This window comes from Psittacula echo (genome assembly GCF_963264785.1).
Source record: "Psittacula echo genome assembly, chromosome: 4".
Classification (NCBI taxonomy): Eukaryota; Metazoa; Chordata; class Aves; order Psittaciformes; family Psittacidae; genus Psittacula; species Psittacula echo.
This window is the reverse complement of record NC_137738.1, coordinates 28,445,832-28,469,335: the sequence shown is the minus strand read 5'-3', so window position 1 is coordinate 28,469,335 and position 23,504 is coordinate 28,445,832. Positions and strand designations below refer to the sequence as shown.

The window sequence follows — 23,504 nt, the reverse complement described above, 5'->3', positions numbered from 1 at the left end:
TAGAAAACATAAAAATCAGTTTTAAGCTATACTGAAGTGCAAATATAAAAGATAGGCTTCCCCTTCCTCCCAATTACTTGAAGCAGTTTTCTTCATAGATGCTGTTCCACACTCTCCAAGCAGAGGGCCCCTTGTATCCAGTGTAACGTTCTGGATTCAGAAGCAAATCTACATACTGCGCATCTGGAGATCTCTCATCTAAAAAGGAAACCTTTTGTTACATATTCTAACTCATCAGTTAAAAAAAAACTTTATCTTAAAAAACAGTCACGGATTTTAATATAAGTAAGAGGTCTTATATAATACTATTCTATCTTCTGGCTGGATTACAGATGCATTGTACATAAAAATACAGCAATATCCACAACAAACAGAAAGCTCAAAAGTATAGGATTTATTCCAAAGTCTCCTATGTGGCCATAATTTCTACAATTTCTGAACACCCACATGGTTTCTTCAACTCCACCATACACACTTGTCATGCAATATGTTCTCTCACCCTATGCTGATATAAACAGCGTTTTGTTTTAAATGGGCTTCAAATTCAGAGTTTATTTGCCTGGCAGTATTGCATTGGAAGGGTTGCTTTCTTGAAGTGGGTATACTGCTAAAAGGGCTTCTTAATAAAGACAAGGGTGAAGAAGTGCATCTTGTAGTTGGTATGTATTGTATATTTATTAGCTAAATCCCTTTCCCCCCCCACGAGCCCTTGTATACTGGCAGAGAATCTGGATCACATTGCTTAAATGAAGAAACTTTCAGCATATTGCAGAATGCTCTATTGGTTATGGCAAGAAACATGTTATTTCAGTGCATTTCATCTCTGAAGTTCTGTACAAATTCAAGCAAGATATCCAAAGAAAATTGTGAAATAGTACTCTCTCTGCTTAAAACCTCTATATGCATAGAAACTTAAGTTTTGAGCTACACCTAGTAAAAAGCAGGGAGAATTCCCTCCTCTTTGAAATTCTAGGTCAAGAGCAACTCATGCTTAAAAAAACCTCACATACAATACAAGCCAGTAGTCCAGAGACTTATTCATAGGAATAGGCCAAGCACTGCCACTGAATATTTCTTCAGATGTCAAAAAACACCAGAGTGGAAACTGCTCTAAAAAGAAGAGATGATTCTGCATGAGCAGTTAAGCCTTGCTTCAGCAATAACAGCAAGAACAAAGAAAAGAGACAGACACAAGAGATACACAGGACAGTGAGTGCCAGATGAGACAATGTCAAATTACAGCTTTATTTATTTCTCTGACAGCATGCCTGACCTAAGTAGTTCCTACACTTCCTGGGCACCTCAGGTCTCCACTTTTTCTTCTCATTACCCATATAAAAGAGAGTATGTGGGGCAGTGCAAGAGAAAGATGGAAAGCTGACCTGAGCTATGAAGTTTTTTCAGCTAGATCAATTCCCTTATCTAATTTATCATTAAGCCCAACAAAAAGCTTAAAGTAAAAAGTAAAACTGATTCTACGGTCTTGTGCTACAGTTGAGTGAATTAAGAGCTCTCTCACCATCAGAAAGAGACAGAGGAAAAGAAAAGGGTTTCTACCTCCTCCTGTCACTCCCAGTAGTTATCCTCCCTCATGTCTCCCTGCTTCAGTTCACAAACTGACCTGATAAGCCAATTCATCACAACAATTCAGGAGATGCAAAGGAGAGGGCAACTTACTTTCCTGTTATTCAAATAAGCTGAATCAGCTTAACATGCGAAAAAACGCACTGGAAAAACACAGCTGAGGGCAGTACATCCCCCTTCAGCAGGGCACGATGTAAGGAGAGATGGAGTTACAATCAGGAACCACTTAAGTTAGTATTACTTCTAAAAGAAATGCTCCTAAACTATACCTTTCTCAACTGAGTTCTCTTGAAAATGTAAGCAGGCAGCTTGAAGACAGTGGAGAGAACTGCAGCTTATTGCACATAATATAGTTCAGATCCACAGTAACACTCACCGACTGTTTATTACAGACACAGCTTATACAGAAAACTTTCACAGATCAGACACAGAAGTGCTAAAAGAGAACTGCAGTTGGAAAGTCCACCACAGCTATTACTTTCTCAGGTGACTTCAAACATTAGCCTAAAGGTAGATTAAAACACTTTCTATTATGCTCTAAGTCTTCCTAGCATAGTAAGCTTTTTAAGGTATTTATTAGAAAGGCCTTCAGCAGTCATTCCTGAACCTGGCAATTCTCATGTTTTTCTGAAAAACATTCCTTTGAGCTTCAACCATTACAAGCAAATAAAAAGATTTACGTATGCGGAGCAGAGGGAAGACACAATCTAGTATCCTAATGTTTTAACAATAAGGAAGTCCTTTTAGATAACAGGTGAATTTAGTGCAGAGATCATTTGGAAACACAGCAAGGCTGGAGGAGGAACGAACTCAGTCTAAGCATAGACAGAAGAGCAACAAAAATAATACAGTAGCAAGAAACAACCAGCTGCAAGTAATTTGTGTTGTATTTGTGCCAGATGCAACCTCTTTTGTGAGATTTTTAAAAATTAGATGCTAACCCCTCCCATTTATCTTCTTTTTTATTTCCATCAGTCTCCTGTTCACTATACCAAGAGGAGGTAACAGTGAATGTGGACTGTGTAGACTACCAAACGCTCCTTATAAAAAATTGCATATTTTGCATGTAAGATGATATGAACTGCCACATCTCCATTTAGCACAAAATTAAAACTTTTTTAAAACAGTTATTTGCAGAGAAACTGTGATGTTTTGTGTTTTTTTAAGAGACAGCAAATAAAACAAGCACTGTGAGAAAGCTTAAACATTTTTACCATCAAGTTCACAAAAATGATCCTGTGAATCATCGTATCTTGCCCAGTCAATGAAAGCCTCCTTACTTTGGTTACTGAGGGGGAAAAAATATATTTGATTTTAAACTTTTAAATAAACAACATCAATAAGAGCTAGTGAAAGAAACAATCCACATACAGCAGTTAACTTGAAATTGCCTTCTGTATTACTGTATCTGAGACTCAAGAATACATGGAGTTACTGCTTGTCAGCTGCAGAGAGATTCAAGCAGGCATCAACCGCAATACTTTAAAAAGTCATCTTCATGTTAATACAGCAAGAAAGATTTTACCATCGTTATCTGAACAAACTGTGCTGCAGCGCTGACTTCCTTCAGTAGGAGCTTGGTAAAATGCTTTCGTAGCATACATTTTTAACAATTCAAAATACTCCTTTAGCAGCTGTCACTTAGGGCAGGGGAGAGAGGAGGAATAATCATATTTTCATAACCTGTACTTTCAATGAGATCTACAATAGTTAGCCTTGCTTTTTAGTGGGAGACTGGATGTCTAAAAAACCCTTCTAAGCTAAATTATGCTATGAATATGATTTATCTTTAGCCTTTTAAATAATAATGGTATTCCATTTTCGAAGGTGTACTGTACCAGAGACAAGTACTTTGAAGTTCCCATGTTATGAAATACAAACAGTGCAAAACCTGAATACTTTCTTCTATGTGGTGCAGAACTACTGATGCCACACTACTGACAGCAAAATGTGAGTGAAGTTAAGACTGGGAATTTCACACAGTGAAGCACTTTGAAATAATGAAAACAACCTATTCTGTTTGATCAAATTAGCACTAGCTCAATTCTATAAACAGAGGCAATTCTGTAACACAATACATTTCCAACCTTCTGCCAAATCACAACAGGACACCCATACTTGGCATTAAGTGAGGAACTTCTCCAGTCATTACTAGCAGGCAAGATTTGATAATCACAGGTAATACAGCTGATAAAAGAAAATAATCCAAACCCATGAGGATGATGCACTGCTAGGCAGAGAACATGGAGGTTTGCCTAGAAAGCACGAATCCTTCCTGCACTTGCAGGATCCTCTCCCAACTTTAGTTGTCTTACTCTCGCAAAAGACATTCTCTTTATTTCTTCATACGTATACTCAATCTCATATTCTTTTGCCCTACAGGAGTGGAGGAAATTTAATAGCTTCTTACTTCTCCTAAAAAAACCTTGGGTAACGGCTCTGCCCAGTTTGGTTTATAACACTGCAAACCAGGCAGAAGCAGTCACTCTTTCATACCAGTCCCATTTTGTCAGATAACAGAGGAAAGAGTGTCAACATTTCTATCAGGTGGAACTGCTGAAATCTGTGGCCAAAGGCACTACGCCTCTTCATCAATAGTGAAGAACTGATTTTTCTATTTCTGCTTTTGAAAGATGGGGAATTTAGTAGAATGCAAGTTTTCCGAAGTGCTGTTCCACACACTTTCCTACTCAGGGGCAACACCATCCTGCAGAATTCCTGCCACCCAACCTTGACAGTGCCATGCAACAAGTAAGATCAGGGAATTGATCCAAGCTAAAAATAACTTTGCCAACAACAGAAGTAACTCAACAAGCTCCCTGATCTGGTTCACTGAATGATCACAAACAGGCACACCAGTGTAACAGAGGGATAGAGCAGGACAGAATCTCTTAATCCAGCACAGTCATCAAGACTGAAGACTGATACTGGTAAAAAGTAGAAAAAAAGGTAGGGTTATTTGCAAGTTTCCTCTGAGTCTTGATGCTGTTTAAGATACCTTTTCCACCTTTTGCAAATAGCATCAAAGTGTACTTAAAAGAAGTCTACTTATCACATACCACCTTCAGATGTTCTTGCATCGTTTCACATTTACTTTCTAATGAGTTATGGAAAGAATGAAGAACAAAAACTAGCACATTGCAAAAACAAGACAGACAAAATTAAATGCTCCTTTGTTACAATTTTTGTACTGTTGTTGTTAATCACAGCATACCTTAAGGTACTGTTAACTGCTCCCAGTTTGTTAGCTTGCTCACAGTCTTCCAATTCTTTGGAATTATTTGCTGCTTTTGAATACTGGAAGAAAGTTCATATTTAATATGTAAATGAATTACATACAATTCTCTGAGAACAGGTGACGTGAAAGGTATTTCTAGGTTTAGCAGTGAACTGGCAAATATTAGGGAAGATTCTAAGATTCTTGATGTAGCAAATAATTCTGTAACATTTCTTATATCTTTTTCTTCACTTAATTTTATCAAGCCCATTGCACTTTGTGGGTTTAACTACCACAGAAAATTCAGCTAAACATGTAACAATTTTGTTTCTTTTGCCTTTTCTTTCTGTTTGTTTAAAATAAATGGAGTTCTGAAGTGTTTCAGATACTTATTTACAGTTTTATAAAAGACCTTGAAGACAAGCAGTGTCATACCTATAAACATACCTTGTAAGCTGCAAGCGTAATCATACCCCAAGTTGCATTGGTCATTTCAGTATGTTTGGCCATTTTCCCCTCATGTTTCACTTAATCCTATTCATTGGCATGCTTTAGACGTGCACAGGTCTGAAGACAGACTTTTCAAGCTGAACTCAAATTTTGGTTATTTGAAAGCCAAAACTGAAGTATTTAACCTGAACCCTGATTCTACAGTATTTTCTAAAAAGTAATCCACTAAAATAGAGTTACTACTAGAATAACTCTAAGGAAAGCATTTGAATAATTAAAGATTCGATTCCACTATTCTACAATAGCACAGTTATGTTAGCGGGGGATTTGTCCAGCATGTCAGCTTAAAACTCAAAAAAACCCTTTTAACAGTTTTGGAACATAACAGGTAGCACCAGTGCTCTCTGAAAAGATAAACCAAACTTCCTCTTTTGGGGGGATTTTGGAGTTGGGCTTTTTCAGGGTTGGTTGGCTGGTTGTGGGGTTTTTGTATGCGTGTTTTCTTTTTCAGACTGATCCTTTGGTTTACACAGATTTCTACGCTATTGCAGTCTTTAAGAAATAAAGAAAATTATTTAATGTTAAGTAACTGATAGCTTCCATAAAGCTAAATTGCTAGCTTCCCTTCACTTCAGGGCACATACATGCTGACATGAAGGATTATTATCCAAAACTAGCTGAAAATAAAAACAGAACCTAAAGGCCTTGGTCAACCCTTTGGAAAACAACAATAATAATTTGATAAATTTAGAAGGAAAAGGAACAGTTCATATCTGAAGACAGACTTGTGGTCAAGATGCCAGAGGCAAAGCACCAGTACAATATGTATCACAATACTTGTCAATAAAAATAAAGGATTTAATTAAAGCCATTTAGATGAGTAGGCAAGACGACTTCCTTTAAAAACGCATTTGCCAGAACTGGTACAAGCAAAAACAGCAGAACCGACTGAAGACCAAGAAATGAAGGTGATTAAAACCCTCAAGTATTTTAAAGCTAAAAAACCCAAATAATTTAAATCTTATTAGTGGCCTTGCCCATAAGAAATATTTACTCTAGAAGGAACTTCTCAATTTTCTTGGATTTGCCAGGTGTGAGGGCTCATTCTTTAGCATCATATGGATGTCAAATGGAAAAATATGAACAAAGAACAGATCTGACCTAGAATGAAACAGATATTGCTGATGAAATAACATACTGAGATCCTGAAGTAAACATTCTGCATGTCTAGAGTTGCAAACCAAACCCTACCCTGAAGTGAAAAAAATTGCTGCCAAGAATATAATCCTAAATTGAAGGTTTCAAGCAGAATGAACATTCAAGTCTCAAAACATGCATCCAGTCCTCACTGTTCTCCAGTGTTCAACAGCAATAGCTATCAGATCAGTGCTCTCTCACCACTGACTAGACCTAGACAAATTATCTGCTCCTGCCAAGGCAGGATCTTGTAAGAGCAGTATCTGGAAGAAAATAGAAAAGACGTGGGCAGGAAGTAAAGTATTAAGTTAAATATTGTAACTTGAGTTACTGCATCCCAATCCCTGCTTCCAAGATTAATATAGCAGCTGTCATGACAGCTACTGTAATGTCTATTCTCCCAAAACATGTTCACCAGTCAAACGGAACAGGACTACTGAAAGGGAAACTACTTTGTGCCTCTCCAGCACCATTTCAAAAAGCTTATATTGGTTACAAGAATTAAATATATCCTGTATCGCTAGCTGCACTTTTACAGAGAAGCTCTGCAAGTGTAACCCTGGTCCTTATGGCTTGATGAGCTTTCAAAAGAACTATTCTCTCCATTGTTCAGCAAAAAAATAAAAATACCTCTCAATAGCCTAAATAAAGCTAGAAGTTTACAAACTCATCAAGGCAACTGGAAACTGAACAGAAGGCAAGCACTTAAGACCACAGACAACTTCTCCACAGGATTCTACCCTGAGTATATCTACTCAAGAGATTGTATCTCTCATTATTAAAAGATGCTTTTGACGTTTTCACCTTTCCAAGGCAGACACTGTTAGGACCAAAGAGACCAACTGGACATGTATGTACCCAGGAGAAAACATACCTTTTATTTCTTTTTTTTTTTTTCCCCTCCTAAACTAATACTTAAAGGATAATCCACAAGATGCAGGACACTCCCAAATGGACCAAGCACAGGCTAATAGCACAGTACTTGCATAGTCATTGAAACAAAAAATTCATACTAAGATGAGTTTGATGTTTCCTTAAAAGGGATACTAAATGTCTCCAAGAAAGACCTTGAACTGATTCATAAGAAGTAAGAAAATGGTGCAGCTAAGATTTAAATCAGCCCTGATGACAACTTTCCTGCAGAAATATTTAATTTTCTTACAGAGAAGCAACAGATATTAGTGTCTTTGTTCTGCCACAGATTAAAGGTTTGGAATTGCCAAATTTTCAGTACTGTAGCTGGTTGCAACACCTAGAAGGCAATTCAAAAGAAACGACTGTAGCAAATATACCAGCAAATGATAGATTCCCAAATAAGCTATCCCAGTTCCTTTACTACCGTGAAAGCAAATGGTGGCTGACTTTTAACTTCCAAAGTTGAATTCAATATGCCCATGTGAAGTATCTGAAGAACAGCATACCCTACAGCTATTAATTAACATCTTCGTTATGGCTCTCAAGATTATCAATGAGGAAGTTCAAACGCCTGTGAAAAGAATCCTTTCTAAAACAGTCTTTAAAGTCTTGAAATGCCTCTTTAGGGATCCAGGAGTCAGTTTCTTTACAATTAAGCTTGAAAGAGAATGTCTCAATATAAAAAAAAAAAAAAAAAAAAAAAAAAAAAAAAAAAAAAAGAACTGGCAACAGATTATTCAGCTAAAACTCAAAATCTTCTGCCCAGAGATAGTGCCAAAGATGTTCCAGAACAAGTACTGCTACTTGTGCTGAAACAATGAATGACTGACATTTAAACCATGTCAATAAGAAAGATGTTTCTTCTCCAATCAGCATAAACCTTTAAAGAAAGAGGCACACTTTACTTCTGAGTGAGCTTAACAATGTATATATAAATAGCAGATGAGACTTCCTTTTGAGCTAAAGCTTGGCCAGACTTGCCTGCATTCTTCATGACAGCAGAACACAGAAATCATAAAATCACAATAAAGTATTCCTCTCATCTATCTCTGGTAATCTTTCTTGGCATAAAGTCTAAACCTAATGCTAATGGTCATTTATCATACAGTGAACCACACTCAGGTAAGCAAGCGCCAACTATGCCTGTCCAGGAGAAAGTACTGGGCAGGATGGAGATATGATAGTTAAGCAAGAGTAAGTATGAATCTGCAACACAGCCAAGGCACTCAATAGGAAGATCTCTCATATGGGCACTATTATCCCATTAACTGCTAAAATCCTTACTCTTGGGCACTGTGTATAGGATTTGAGGGTGGAGAAGTGTTGTTGGTCTTTCTGCTCTGACCTCTTTTCTAGACGTATATAGATATCCTCTTTACTTCCTTGGGTTTGCTAATAGCCCTTGGTGATCTAGGAAGGATCACTTGGAGAGAAGCAATGCCAGCAGCACAAACTGACTACTTAAGCTTGCACTGATCACTTGAACATATATTGTCTTTAGACTAATTAGACTAATGACCTGCTCAAGATTAAATATGGCAAAACTAGATGTAATCCTTCAGGTTCTTTCAATATTAGAGGTTGTGGTTGTACATGATGCCTACAAAAGACTGCACTGCTATTCCCTCTGTGCATCTTAACTTGTGACTTTATAGAAGGTGGCTTGTACTGAAAATGAAAAAAGAATTTTGTATCAGGCATTCTGTGGCCATGTACTGATGTCCCTGGTCATTCATTCATTGACTGAGAGCCTGTCATAGCTCGATTCAGAATGATATGACAGTACCAGCTATGTCAGAAACACTATTATACATAAAAGTAAAACCGTAAAGCCACATACAGGAACTGATAAGTTATGTTAACATTTTCATCATTATGCCAAGACTGAAGGTTTGTAATAAAAAGTTACACAGCTACTGTAATGTTACATTTAAAAAAAAAAAAAAAAATCAGTAAGAACTTAGCAAACAAATGATTACTTACCTTATTAGAGCTCCCAGCCTTAATTCCAACTGGTATTTTGCTCTGAAAACAAACAACAAAAAAAAAATCAGTTTTTAGACTGTTCATAGAAATCATCATGCCTGATTAAAATCCACAAATTAAATATCATTCCTACAGAGATCTAAGTAAACTTGTTTTTAAATAATTAACTTGCTCCTTTACGTTTTCAACTTGTTATACCCAAAACAGTGCTAGAGCTTAGAATAGACTTATTCTTCAAGTTATTTGTTTTATTGGTAAAATGACTAAGATTTTAAAACACTTTGGTTGTATTTCTGCTTTGAAATGGAAAACCATTTTATTGTCACTTATTTAAATTTAATTTCTCATTAGTAAATATAGTTAGAATAGACACTGAAAATTTGCAGAATTTTTAAACAAATAACCTTTTTCTATTTTATATTATTTGATCCATACCTCAGGACAAGGCTCTACATGACAATCTTTGATAGAACAATGGCCATCATCAGCCCAAAATGGGCATGGTCTCTTCAGGTTGACCTAAACGTACAAAAGCAAAAGTTTAAAATCAACACTTACATAAGACAACTGGGGTGGGGTGGGGGAAGGAGCTCTCAGTATCAAGAAATTCTTTAAAATTAAAGGAGAGGATACAATGAAAAAGCGCTAAATTCAAGTTTGAGGGTTTTGTGGGAGCCTGGTCGGTTGGTTGAACTACTCTCCCTCTGAATATATAAGATGAAGCTTGCTGCAGTAGAATGGTTAGTGATAATGGCCTCCAATGGAGACAAATACATAGTATATTAAAGCACAAATTAAATCTCTTACCACTAACTTCAAAGCAGTAAATAAACCACTAAAAAGAAGGCAAATCAGTCATATGTTGTTCTAAAATGGTTACAGTTACCATCAGTTGTACTCATACTATACAGATCAAGAAAATACATTTGATGTAGGACAGACTAGTGCACAAGTTTCCTAATTCAAGTAAGTGCTTGGGTGATTTCAGATTTCAAGAAATAAAAACAGGCAATCATTACTATACATCATAGCTAGTCAAGGAAGAATGAGTATCATCATGTCCTCAAATTAGGGATCTGATATAGTACAAATACAAATAATGAAGAGAAACCACTTCAGAAACATTACCAGCAAACCCTGTGAGGATTAGTGCTCCTATTTTTCGTGACATGGCACAATCAAGGCAGGAAGTACCACATATATTAGCACATACTATACTGCAAGAGATTAAAACACTTTACTACATTTGGACTGTCAATGTGAAAATCAGTGAAAGAAAAAAAAAAAATCCCACCTTTCCTTTACATTAGCCTTACACAAAGAAACATCAGTGATAAAACCCACTCTAAGTGGCCTGGTTTTGGGAGGAATATAGTAATAGAAGCCCAATGGCTCCAGTCACTGAATCGTCAAACCTGAGACCCAGCAATAAAAAGGCCTGAATTGAATGAATTTTTTTTTATTATTTTTTTCTGCCCTGCATTATACATCGTATACTAAACATAAGGGAAACTAGATCAATATGCCTCTGATACAGAACCGGCACAGTATGAAGAATCTGAGATGAATTATAGCCAGATTTTACTCTCCCTAGTCTATTCTATTTATTATTTTATTAATAAATAAAAATAATATAAATATAAATAAAAAGCAAAACTATGGACCTGAAATAAAGACACAACTTCTGCTCCTTGAAGGGTGAATTGTTCTGGGATACTACGTACCCAAATTAAGGTAAAACAAAAAGAATTCCCTCTTCAAGTGTTCTGTCAATATCACAAGAGATCCCCCAAAGACTAAAACATAATGCTTGACTTGCTCATCTGTCCTTCATTATACTAAATTCCTCTACCAAACTTTTCGGCAAGTAAGTTCTCTCTGTATTTTCAACACACGCAAAGTTAATTGCTATAGAACATGTGAAGAAAAGATTGTTTTCCAGGTTTCCATTTTGATGTACTTATTCAGCACGACTGGGATTTGTAAATTCAGCTTTAAAATGTTAAAGAGATTCCTCAGTCAAAAAAACTCTAACAAGACATTCAACAGATGGTATGATTTCTTAGAAGTGGTGACAACTATCTGCTAGTTACAGTTCAAGCCATGCTAGCACAGATACATTAAAAGCAGAGAGTTTAGGCTGCTTCACCCCCCTTTCCTCTTGTCACTCTACAAACACCATCCCAAGAAAAAAAAAGTGTAAGATTTTAGAACTTTTCGTACCTGTTCACTCATCATCTTTTTTAAATACAGCACAAAGTGTTACATTTTACATCACTTTCACAATAGGACCTAATACATAAAACATGCCCCTCCCACCAAATTCTGACAGAAAAAGACCAGCTGACATAGTTAGACTACAACCTCGTCCAAAGTAAACTCTAACAATAAAAAAATGCTAACAACTTTGGAAGATACAAGCAACTCATGCAGTAACTTCTTACACAGAGAAAACTGTAAATAAAAGAATACTGCTGTCTAAAGCGCAGGTTAATTCAGAAAGAACACCTGCAAATATACTAGTCCTAGATCTGAGACAAACTGAAGTTGTACAGCGCTTGTACTTTAATCAATACCTATCATTCGCTGACTATATCAAACTTCTGCTTTTTTCAGGGTGGGAAGTATTCATTTCATTATTATCATTTAGAGTATTATTCAATACTTGTCACAGATTAAAAGGTAGACTTGTTAGCATGAGGCTTCCATAGTCTGCATGCTTTGATGTATAAAACTATACAGAGACAAAATGTTTTATTCCCTTCTTTCATTGAGAAGTCTTCCACTATCTAGAAACCACTCAGCACAATTTCAGCAAGAGCTTAAAAAAAAGTTTTCTTCATCCTTTAAATAAAAATTAGCTAGTCCATTCGGTATTATATATTATATGACTGTTGAACTATAACACAGTGGAAACACTTTTGCTGATAATTAGAAATGTTCATGATCCAAATTCTGTTACAAACTAAATTACTTCAGAGTAGGAGTGTTTTCACACCCAGAATAAGTATACTTCCCCTATGCTTACTCAGTATTTACTTACACTGTAGTTGACCTAGATGATCATTGCCTACCCTCACAATTTCCACATGCATCTATGTGCTTAACGGCAATTTCATGATTCTTTGCAGGGACATAAAAAAAACCCTCTGTTGCTTATTCAGAAGGGAAAGGGTGAAAAAAGATGACTTACTCAGTTCGCTTGTTCAACACAAATTCTTCCCTGTCACATCTGGAAGTACTAAGTAATGTATGGTGATGGGTGGACTGCACACTGGCCCTTGTAATTGCCCATTCATTAGGAAGATGGGGTAGGACTGTAACAAGCCATTAAAGTATGTTCTGTAGAACCGCTGCTGAAATTAAGATTAGCTCTAAATTTATAGGATGAAGTTACTGTTGTATGAAACCCATATACCTGTTGCTCATCTTCAAATACTTTGTTTTGTATCTTTCTGGTGCTTCTGGAGAATTTAATTACCACTACTATGTGATGTATTATCACTGAAGTTGCACATATGTTGTTTTCCTGAAAAGTGAAGTTAGAACTGTACCATGGAGCAGGAGTTGATTCAGGGTGAAGTTACACATTACTGCTTGTTCAGACTAGAAAAGGAAGATTTTAGCAGTTTTTTCTCCTTCCTCACATTCATAACCCTATCTCGCATGAGTTTAATGCTTGCCTGATACTAGATCAGCTTGATAGCTTGCTATGTCCTGAGAGGGAAGAAGAAAAAATAAAACCCAGCAACTTTCAAGCTAACTGAAAAGAGAAGTATGAGGCTTCAAAGTCTTATTTTTCTCCTTAGTCTAATACAGAGACAAACAGTATTTAAAGTCATTACAAAGTGTTATTACATACTACTTGAAAATTGAGTACTTTTACCAGTTTATCAAAGGAATAACAGTTCTCTAGATAGCAAATACTAAAATTAGAACTAAGACAGCAACTTATAAAAAAAGTAAATCACTGCAATATTTCAGCTCCAAATTACCCAGATTTCTTAGAAAACAAGTACTGCATGCTGTCAGAAAGTTGCTAATATACAATCTTTTCTAAATGCAGCAGTACAAAGATACTGCCTTTAGTAGTAGTCATGATTTACTGTCACTGACTCCAGGATTAACGCAGCAAACACAACTTACTACCAACATAACTGTCAGGGACTGAAAACTTGCTACAATCAAATTAAAGAGCTGTTGGCTTCTGAAAGACAACTTAATACAGACAAGCTGATTTAATGTGTAATCCTCCCTACATTTTATGGATTTTATTAAATTATTCAGGAAAATGCCATTCTAATTGTACCTTGTAATATCTGAAGTAATCACGTTCTTGCAGTTTCTGTATTTTGGGGAAGATCTTGAAAGTGTTGAAGTCATCGATGCTTTCTATGTCACACAAACAATCATCTAGGACCCCTGTGAGCTATTAAAAAAATACATAAAAAATTATTTTAAATCAAGAAATGCAGTATTAACTACAGAAAAATCAAGGCCCCTAAAGAGAAATGGATGGCAATCAGAAGAAATACTAGTGAAATGCAAATACTTTATTTCTCAGCATTAAAATACAACATATCTTACACACTCAGACATAGAAAATAACAGACCTTAGCACTTTATTTGAGCTTAACTCCACCTCTACATACAATGTTAGCCAGACTAGCACTCTTTATTTCCTGACAGATTCAGCATATAGAACTTTCTGCAGAATGAGCAGCAAGATTTTCCAAACTACAAACACAAGGTATATTAGCCCATCGGAGTTCCATACCAAGTATTCTTCCTAGCAAATGCTCATTAACTGAGTTGCCTAAAAAAACCCACAATCACACACTGTCATCTTATTTTTATAATTCTTGTCAGAGCATAAGAACGCTTCGGAAAGTTTCTTTAGAGACACTGGATAAAGGGGAATAGGTACTTATCTGCCCAAAAAGTTAGTAGCTGCACAGTTAAATTCTGCAAATAAATACTAGGAAAACCAGGTGCAGGCACCTGTACTGTAAGGCTGTAAATCTATTGTGAAATTAAGTCTGAACTTTGCAGGTCCCATCCCACTTCTTCTGCCAGGACAACAAACTGGTTCAAGGTACTGTGCTAGCTTAACACTATGAAGAGGAGTGTACACAAGCACAGAAGCGCTACTGCCAGCACAGCAGAGGAAGGCAGGACTGTGGCAAGCAGCAGAGGCGAAAGGGCGAACTAACTCTGTAGACTGAGCTATAGCAACACTTTCGCCAAGATTGTGACAGTGTCTTAGCAAAAGGTGGAAACAGTGAAAGTGGTTTTCTATGAACATTTGTAGGATAAATTTAATTAAATCCAAACTAACTACTCCTAATCATAGCATCTTAAAAAAACTACAAACATGTTTGAAAGGTCTAAGATCATGTGTTAGGGAATGGAACCAAATACTCCTGTTAACTACTACTGTTCTTCAGCCAGACAACAAATTAGTTGACATACATGATGGCCTAGAAAGCATATAAAATAGGAAAGCCTGTGTTGCATGGCCTTGGAAGAGCTTGTAACTATTCAAAGGTTATGTGCAAAAGGAGACGAAGAATATTTTGTGGCACTTTTTTTCTCCACAAATTTCACACAGATGAGATTATGAAATCATCTAATCTGTTTTATGCATGATAGACTACTACAGAAGAGATAACCTTATATAACCTAGCTTGATGCAAAAAAGTCACTAGAAACCAAATTGTAGGCTTCTGTTCTTTTATGAAGCATAAAAGAGGCCTGGAAAATTAATTTCCCCCAGCCCTCTGTGAGAATAAAGGGGTGAAGGTTTGGCAATAAAGCATTTAAGTAAAAAATTCAACTTATGTAGATCTTACATTTCCAGAAGCACTAAATAGGGTGTCACAATTCTGCAGAGTAGATATGAACGGCAATGAAGTAAAACTCATTTAAGGGAAGTTACTTTACCCAAAGTCTTCTATGCTGTTATGCTCTCTTTGTTAATGCTATCTAGCATCAAACCTGAGCAAACAGCAATTACAGGCTTTTCACAAAGCCAAGTAAGCTCTCAGCCCACATGACTGCCAACTTCAAAGTCAGAAGACAAAACATGATGTTGTTAGTGCTTACAGAAATACTCCCCCCCCCCCATGCATTTTAATCTATAATGATTTCATTCAAATTTTAGAATTTTCTTATCGGTCACATATAGGCAGAAATGAATTTCGCAGTCCTTACAGGTAACACCATACCACAAAACAAACAACAGTACATTTCACTCGAATATAAAAAGGCAAAATGATAACTTCCAATATTTTGCTCAAACATTTAACTGTATAAACAGTGAAGCACAATTATTAAGCTGAAAGCAGTACAAAAGATCCAAGATATTTTCTTTGGACTCAGGAGATAAAGAGTAGGAAACTATTTTGATGACCACCTCATGGAGCTATCCACTGCTTACAAAAATATTTTTGCCATCTATGCAAAACCAAAGATGCTTTTCCAGGGAATAAATGTTTCAAATAAATATGCAGTAATTACACTCAGCATCAAATCCCCATGGAAAAATAAAAAGCTGCAGTTGTCTTATTCAACTAAGATGGCAAACTACTAGAGGTCACCTCTTTGCCAGCTGTCTCCGATAAAAATCTCAATTCTAAGAACAGCTTTCAAAATGCAGTACAGTTTACTTAGAACACTATGAGGTTTCGGAAATAAACCCTCCTCAAAAACTAGAATTTCCTAATAAATTATCAAGAGAAAAAATAATTTGAATAACAAGAGCAAGGAAACAAAACTCTCCATTTCTTTCTCACAACTTTTTCAACATTGGAACAGTTAGCTCTCTGCAGACACAGAACAGCAAAATCAACGCTTCCTTGGAAGGCATGCTCTAAAATTAAACTATGCTATAGCTGCACCAAACCACAATTTATAAAATGTTTTGACAGCACACATGAAACGCCAATACTGCACATCAGTGGAGTCAGTTAACAGCACTAATAAAACTGCAACACTGGCTTCTAGTATTCCAGCTGAAGTTCTTTTATTAGTCCCGGTGTAGTCTTCAGTTCTCTCACTTACATAACGATGTAACACTCTATGAACATGCATAAAATTGTTCCATTTCTGTCAACATCTGGATCTTCCAGTGAATTCTTTTTTAAACTGGAGACACAAACCTAAGAACAGTGTATTATACAGGTAAAATGACATATCGTAAGACTTTGCTATTCATACCATTGTTTTTTGCCTTTTTTGTAACTGAGCTATACTAGTGAACTTAGTCCACATATATAGCCAACTGTAGTGTAAGTTATCACAAATTTTATTACAGTGGCCAAATATCATGCTTTCTTTTCATCTGATAATTATTTCCAGCTGTATGAGAAACTCTAAAAGCATGAGCCTAATACATAAGCTGTGTTCAAAAACTTGTCTGACAATTGAATAGCTGCTAATTCTTTCCTATTTCCAGTATGCTTATCAAAGGATTTCCAGGTATTGTCCAACCTAGCTTAGTTCTTGTACAGGTATGAGAGCTGTACTGGAGATGCTGAACTTCTAACTTATATTCTCCAAGACAAATCAAACTTTCAGATTAAAAGGTCAATGTCCAACCTGCATCGACTTCTCCTTATGAAATCTGTAAAGAGAAATGTACTCAGTACTTTAACACTAAGAAAAACTGAATAAATGCACGCACTAATGATCAGTTTATTCATACAAACAACCTTATTAGCGTTATCAGGTTGTTGTACTTAAATTGCTTTAACAATTAGAAGACCACGGGGACACCTTGTTTTGTTCCTTAATGTTTTACTTTGCCATAGTTGCAGAAGAAGAGAAAAGCTACAGGTAACATGACTCCAAGAACTACTAGCTAGCTTATCTTTTCCCTGTATAAATCAAATTCAAAGTATTTAAAATATAAATGCAATATGCTAACAATTTGCTGGAATAGCAATAACCAATCTCTCTGCCAAGTGTCATAATAAAACCATTCCAGTTAATGGCTTCCTTGAGAATTCAAATTCAATTAGCATTTAGATACACTAAAACAGCTTCTAAAATAATGGATTTTTAAACCTGGTAAAACCTTGACTTACAACAAAAAAAAAAAAAAAATCCTGCAATTAAAGCTATATATGCTAGACTAGTCATTGCTTTGCATGGTCACTTACAATATAGCATGTTATACAAAGCAGAAATTTTAAAAATATACGAAAAATGTTATGATACAGAAGCCAAATTTTGATCCACATGGATATTGTGAGTTTCCATATAAACTCACTCTAGTGTCTTTGACCCAGCTGAAACCCTTCCCTACTTGACATGAACTATTATTTCAGGAACGGTCACACTGCTGATAAATAGTAAACTCTCAATTTGAGACACCTGCCCTTCTGAAACTGTAAAGGCAATTTACAGAAAGCAGCATTTTTATGCTTCTCTGCAATGTGGAAAATAAACACACACCTAAATACAAGCCAAGCCAGGCCACTGCTATTTCCATTCGACCATATGGCTTCTCACCAACTTCAAGAGTACACCAAAGTTTCTGCCTATAGTCAAGGGTATGATCCAATCCAGAACTCTTCAACACAACACCCCACAGACAAGAAGCAGACTTACCTGCGTGAAACAACTCCTCTCTATGTCTGGACCGTTATATACGTGTACTAATAGTGCTTCCCAGATCGACCAACTTCTCCCCTGACCGCAGCAGCGGGGCCCCACAGACCGGAGGCACCGAACAGATGGGTTCCGCGCTGGACCCCAGCAAAGAGGAACCGCAGGGTATAGAATAGGAAGGACGTGGGCAGCATACTTCAGCGGGAGATCCCCCGACTTCTCCGCAGGGGAGGCTGCACAAGACATGGCCTCGAAGCTGCCCTCTTCCCCACGACCCTCCGAAGCGCCCTCACCACCTCCTCCAGCCGGCGACAAGGAGGACCTCCTCTCTCCCTTCCCTCAGGCACAGGTCCCCAGCCCTGCCCAGGGCCGCTGGGGCATCCCTGTTCGGCCACGCTTCTCTTCCCCCTTTCCTCGCCAGCCATGAGAGGGCTCCGCCGCATCGCTCCACTGCTGGTTCCTACCTGGGCCTTAGCTGTCACGACGCAGCCGAACACCGCCAGCAGCCGCGCTGCCACGCGTGCCCTCACCGCTGTGATCCGGCCAGCACCGCTGCCGTTCATGCTGCCGCTCATGCTGCCGCCGCTCCGCCCGCCGCAGCTGACGGGGGAGGGCGGCCCTCGCCCAGCCGCGAAGCAGCTGCTGCCGCCACAGGAAACAGACGGACGAGCCGAGAGGCAGCGGCGGTGGCAGCGTCTCCTCCCGGCGCGGCCGTTCCTGTTTGCGGCGGGACTCGTCGGGCGGGGGCGCCGCGCTCACCTCAACCTGCCCGCGCGCTACCGCTGCCGCTGCCACTACCACTACCGCCGCCGCCGCCGCCACAGCACCGACGCGCGCGCGCACACACACACGCTCCTCGCGCGCAGCCGCCGCCCGCACGAGCCACCGCTCCCCCTGCTCCGCGCGGCACCCCGGGAGCCGTAGTCCGCGCGCGCAGCCCCTGGCGGCGGCAGGGCCGGGGCGGGGCCCGACGCGGCGCCCAATCGGGGAGGACCACGCGCACCTCCAAAACAAGCGGCGAGGGGAGGGGCCGCTGGGCGAGTGCGCGTGCTGCAGGAAGGCCCGAACTTTGTGCGGCGTGAGTGTGAGGGGAGGCACGGACCGTCCCGTGTTCAGAGGCGCCCGCGTCCTGCCTCAGCCGGGTGTCTGACCGAGACGAAAGTACTGCGAGAGACTGCACGTCAGTTCGCACCTGCGGCGTGCGGGGAGGAGCCCTAGAGCTAAATTGTGTTTAGTGTTCAGAAGGGGCTTTTTTTTTCTTTCAGGTCATACTGCTTTTTCTCTTGGCACGGCTTCTGAGAAGCTATATATGCGAAGATGGGTGCACCTCATTATTTTTGCCTTGTTTGATTCTTGTTCCCTTTGAGAGCAAGGCTGAAAGTTAATGGAAAAACTATAGGCTCTCCATTCGTTGGCTATTTTTTTTTTTTTTTTTTAGTTGCACCACCCATCTCCTCCCCCCAGGTTTGGTTTTTTTTTCAGGGGAGGCACAGGCTACTGTGAAGGGTACAAGACGCTAAGAAGATGCTTTCAGATGTGGTTTTACATTACAGCTAAGATAATGAAATACTGAGTTGTGTGGAAAGAGGCAGAACTGTTTTTCCATTCTTCCCCTCCTCCTCCCAGTTCCTTATCCCCTGTATCTGAGCTAGCACTCTTGAAGCTGCATGTTAACTCAGCTGCTTGAGTGATTTGTATGTTCTTTATCCTAGGGATAATTTTCTGCTGGAGCAGCCAGCTGACCTGACTCACTCTATGTCTGCTTCATCACTCTATCTGATCCAGGGAAGAGGCAAGGGTGCATGTGTATCCCGGTAGGAAGAAGAGAGGGCCCCTTGAGGTGGCTGCTTGTTGTTAGATAAGTTTAGCTACACCTAATTTTTTTTTCTATGACCCCTTAGGGAGACTATTTGGCACAGTTGGTTACAGGATGACATCAGTTGAATTTGTGTAGCTGTGCTTTGCCAGTAGCTATTGGAACTGATCTAAGGCTTTTACTGCTGCTGCTTTTCAAAAATTAAGAAAACCCAAAAAACAAATGCAAACACCCCAAAATCTCCCACAACCAACCACCACCAACCCTAAGCAGCTCAGACACAATCTTTTGCTTCCAACAGTTAAATGAGTATCTCTAATTCACTTCCAGATTTGCAAAGTGAATTTCCTTCAAGAAGATGAGTGTTGCGCTAATTTCATGTGCAGGGTTGCTAGAATTAGGATTTTATTTTCAGTCCATCTGCTACCCTTGTTCAGTTAGAGGGGAATGTGCCTTTACCAGAGTATGGAAGGAAACTTTAAAGTTGGGGTAACTCTCAGCTTAAAAGTTTCAGATTTGCCATTATGATTTACTTACACATTAATTCAAATTAGTTTCCCATTATATTTTTCCTTCAGTGTCAGTATGTCACAGATTTTGCACTGCTGAAAATGTCTTGAAAAGCTGAAGGATAGCTATACAGAGAGCATGAAATGGAGTAGGCAGTAGTTTTACAGTTTGGTCTGAGAGAGATGATGTAATGGCTCCTTCCTTTCCTCTCTGAAGTACAGACAGTACACCTATCATTTGGGAACGATTAAATGAGAATTTATTCCTACTTTCAGCTGAATCAGTGCTTTTTAGTCAGCTCTTACTTGCCAGAATTGAGCTTATACACTCTGGGTGTACACAGAAATAATGATCTGTGTTCATCACCAGTGTAAAAATGTGTCTCAGAAATTATTGCAGACTAATTCGAGTGAACTATCAGGCAAACAGGCTGGCTTCACATTTCATATTAGGAGAAGTTTGGTAAATCCCAGCAACTTTTCCAAGTTCATGAACTAGATTTCAGTAATGTGACGTGGATTTTGGAAACTTTTTGCCCTTGAAGCTTTTGCCTTTATTTATTTTTCCAAAGTAACATTTGAGTGAGACCTTTCTAAACTTAGGGGAGTAAACCAGAGGGATCAATATATCACAAACTTCTGATTAAGTCTGGCAAACAGCAGCAGTGGGAGCTTGGTGCCTGTTGAGCAATGGAACATCTTGTGGTAGTCTACTTAAGAAGATTTGATGGCAAGGCAAAGCTGTGTGTGAGAACTGCTAGTAAACCACCTGATGTGAGTACAGACAAATAAAAAGCAGACAAGTAGTGGGGCATGTGAGTGCTGTGGTCTGTCAGGCCTGCTACAACTGAAAAACTCGTACACCCAAACCCCTGTTTTATCCAGCTGTAGTTAGGCCCAATATAATGTTTCTGTCAAATGTCAAAATTGTGACATCCCTGTACAGCTGTAAAACAACAGACCAATATCATTATTGGGAAAGAAAGTAGGTTTAACTTTTTAGGTCCTGGTTAATTATTCCTACTCCAAAACAAGTCTCAGAATTTTAAAGAACCGGCCTAGTAACACACTGAAGCTACTGACAATTGAAAGCTAGCTATAGGATATCCAGGAAAGAAAATGCAGGGAGGTATTTCCTAACTGTACTGCAATACATTAGAGGTGAAGAGCTTATGTTGAAACAGAAGTATTTTACTCAATACAAATGCCCTTAGATAAAGATGTTTGAAATGTATAAAGCAAAGAAATGAGGAATTAAAACCAAGATTGCCACAGGCGCACAGTTACTATCCCTAGTAACAACCTTTTTCGGGGGGAAGGCTATACTGTTGCTCTGTGTTAGTGGTATTGTAATCAGGAACAGAAATTCTTTATTTCCATGGGGAAAAACCATAGATGATGAGTTAGAAAAAAAAGTGGTTTATCTTTTTTTTTTCTTTTTTTAGGTGTAGGGAGAGCGGTGTGTTGGGGAAATAGCAATCATATTCTGCTGGAGAGGAATATATTGTCCATGGGATGAAAAAGGCTTCATCTGCAGCCTTGTACTCAGAAGGCAGGAAACCCCTTGAGACTGTGGTTAATTGCTATTTCGAGCAATAAATTAACTGGCTATGTATTACTGAATAGTTTGCAGATTTTAGGGAGAAGTCTCTGTGCTCATCAAATATAGCAGCTTTTTGATGGGACCAGGAAAGGGGTGAGAAGAGGCATCTGTAGACTTGATCTGTAAAAACTGTTTGAAAATATTAATTCTGTATTTAAGTGGAGATTTACAAAATGCTGAACTCTTCACATCATTAGATACACTGAATTTAGCACTTTGCAGGGTTAGAGCAAGACAACCTCTAGATTTTACTTAAGTATAGAAATTTGATGAGAAAGATAATCTGTTTTAGAGAATGCTGTTACTTAAAGTTATCTTTTTCTGGATTTAGTTTTTATGATACAGTTATATTTAGTTTTGCTAAAATAATTGCTGACTTTCTGGTCAGTTAAGTAACAAACAAAGATTTCTATATCATTCATTAAAGAATGATACAAGAACAGGCATGCAACAGCCAAATTAAGCTGTACTGTTGACAGTGCTCTAGAGATATTTCTGTGTAATTGCAGACTCTTCCTTCAGTACTAGGAAAAAAATTGCTAAATTATGATGACTAACCTAAGTTTTGAGGCAGTAATGTTATCTAGACTATTCACTTCTATTATTATATTTCATTATTTCAAAGAATTCTTAATGAATAATTTGTTTAAAAAAATCTGTTTCAAATTGAAAAGCTGGTGTGACTTACAGACACACTTTTTAAAATACACAATTTTTAACAACATTAACCAGTTTTGATTGCTGACATGTATTGTTCAGCTAAACTTATTTTGTGATTGTTTACTGAAGTAATTTTTAAATTCTGATGTAGGAAGATTTAATGTTGTAAGTTATCAGAAGAGTAAATGCCATGTTGATGGTAAAACCTGGTGCAGCCCACAATACCAATGCTGTGTATGTTTCTGTAGTTTACAGCCACCTGTGTAACAATAGTATATTAGGGATATTCTGAATGACATTAATGGATACATTTTTATATAGATTATACATATATTTCTCCAAAGCTTTTTTAGTCATTGACTATATCTAGTTCTGGGGTTAAAGCCAGTAGCCTTCAAACAGCACACAGAGGCAATACATATATGCAAGTCTTGAGGGCAGATACAGCATTCATTTTACTGAGGTAAAATTTGGCAGGTTTAAAATCCAGAAAATTCTTAGCTCTACTGTGGCTTTGTCATTCATTACAGTTATAGGAGAGGCTCCAGTTACTTACTCTGGCATTTATTCAGACCTGTGTTGGTAAGAATACACTTTGTTGGTCCTCTTAATTCTCAGGCTGATTATCCATCACTAAAACCATTGTGCCTCTGAGGAAATCTAAGCAAGCATACAGAATCAGCAATTTTATTTCTAATTAGACTTGAATGTTACCCTTTGAAACTAAGAAATGCCTCTGCTCTTTCAGAATGATTTTCAGTATTAATGTGGAAACTATCAGAGTCAGCCCGTATCTTGGACAGCCAGACTCCAGTAATATGCCTAAAAAAGAATACTTCTTCGGTTTTTATACATCATAAATTACAGAAATGTCGGTGATCTGTTAGCTCTACCTTGGAGATTAAGATACATAGAGGTATACATATGTGTGCGTGTATAACCCAATGGCAAAAC

At 38.1% G+C, this 23,504-nt stretch overlaps 1 protein-coding gene across 1 annotated transcript in view; it reads right to left on the bottom strand.

Annotated features, from left to right (window-relative positions):
• Nucleotides 1-18,805, bottom strand: part of ERO1B (endoplasmic reticulum oxidoreductase 1 beta) — a 31,336-nt gene extending 12,531 nt beyond the window's left edge. The window contains exons 1-7 of the mRNA XM_080614537.1: nucleotides 18,427-18,805; nucleotides 13,659-13,778; nucleotides 9,785-9,868; nucleotides 9,347-9,388; nucleotides 4,799-4,881; nucleotides 2,799-2,872; nucleotides 78-198 (exon numbers count right to left, since the gene is read on the bottom strand). Of these exons, the coding sequence (XP_080470663.1) occupies nucleotides 78-198; nucleotides 2,799-2,872; nucleotides 4,799-4,881; nucleotides 9,347-9,388; nucleotides 9,785-9,868; nucleotides 13,659-13,778; nucleotides 18,427-18,537 (635 nt within the window). The 5' untranslated portion in view covers nucleotides 18,538-18,805. The remainder of the gene's footprint in view (nucleotides 1-77; nucleotides 199-2,798; nucleotides 2,873-4,798; nucleotides 4,882-9,346; nucleotides 9,389-9,784; nucleotides 9,869-13,658; nucleotides 13,779-18,426) is intronic.
• Between the last annotated feature and the right edge of the window lie 4,699 nt (nucleotides 18,806-23,504).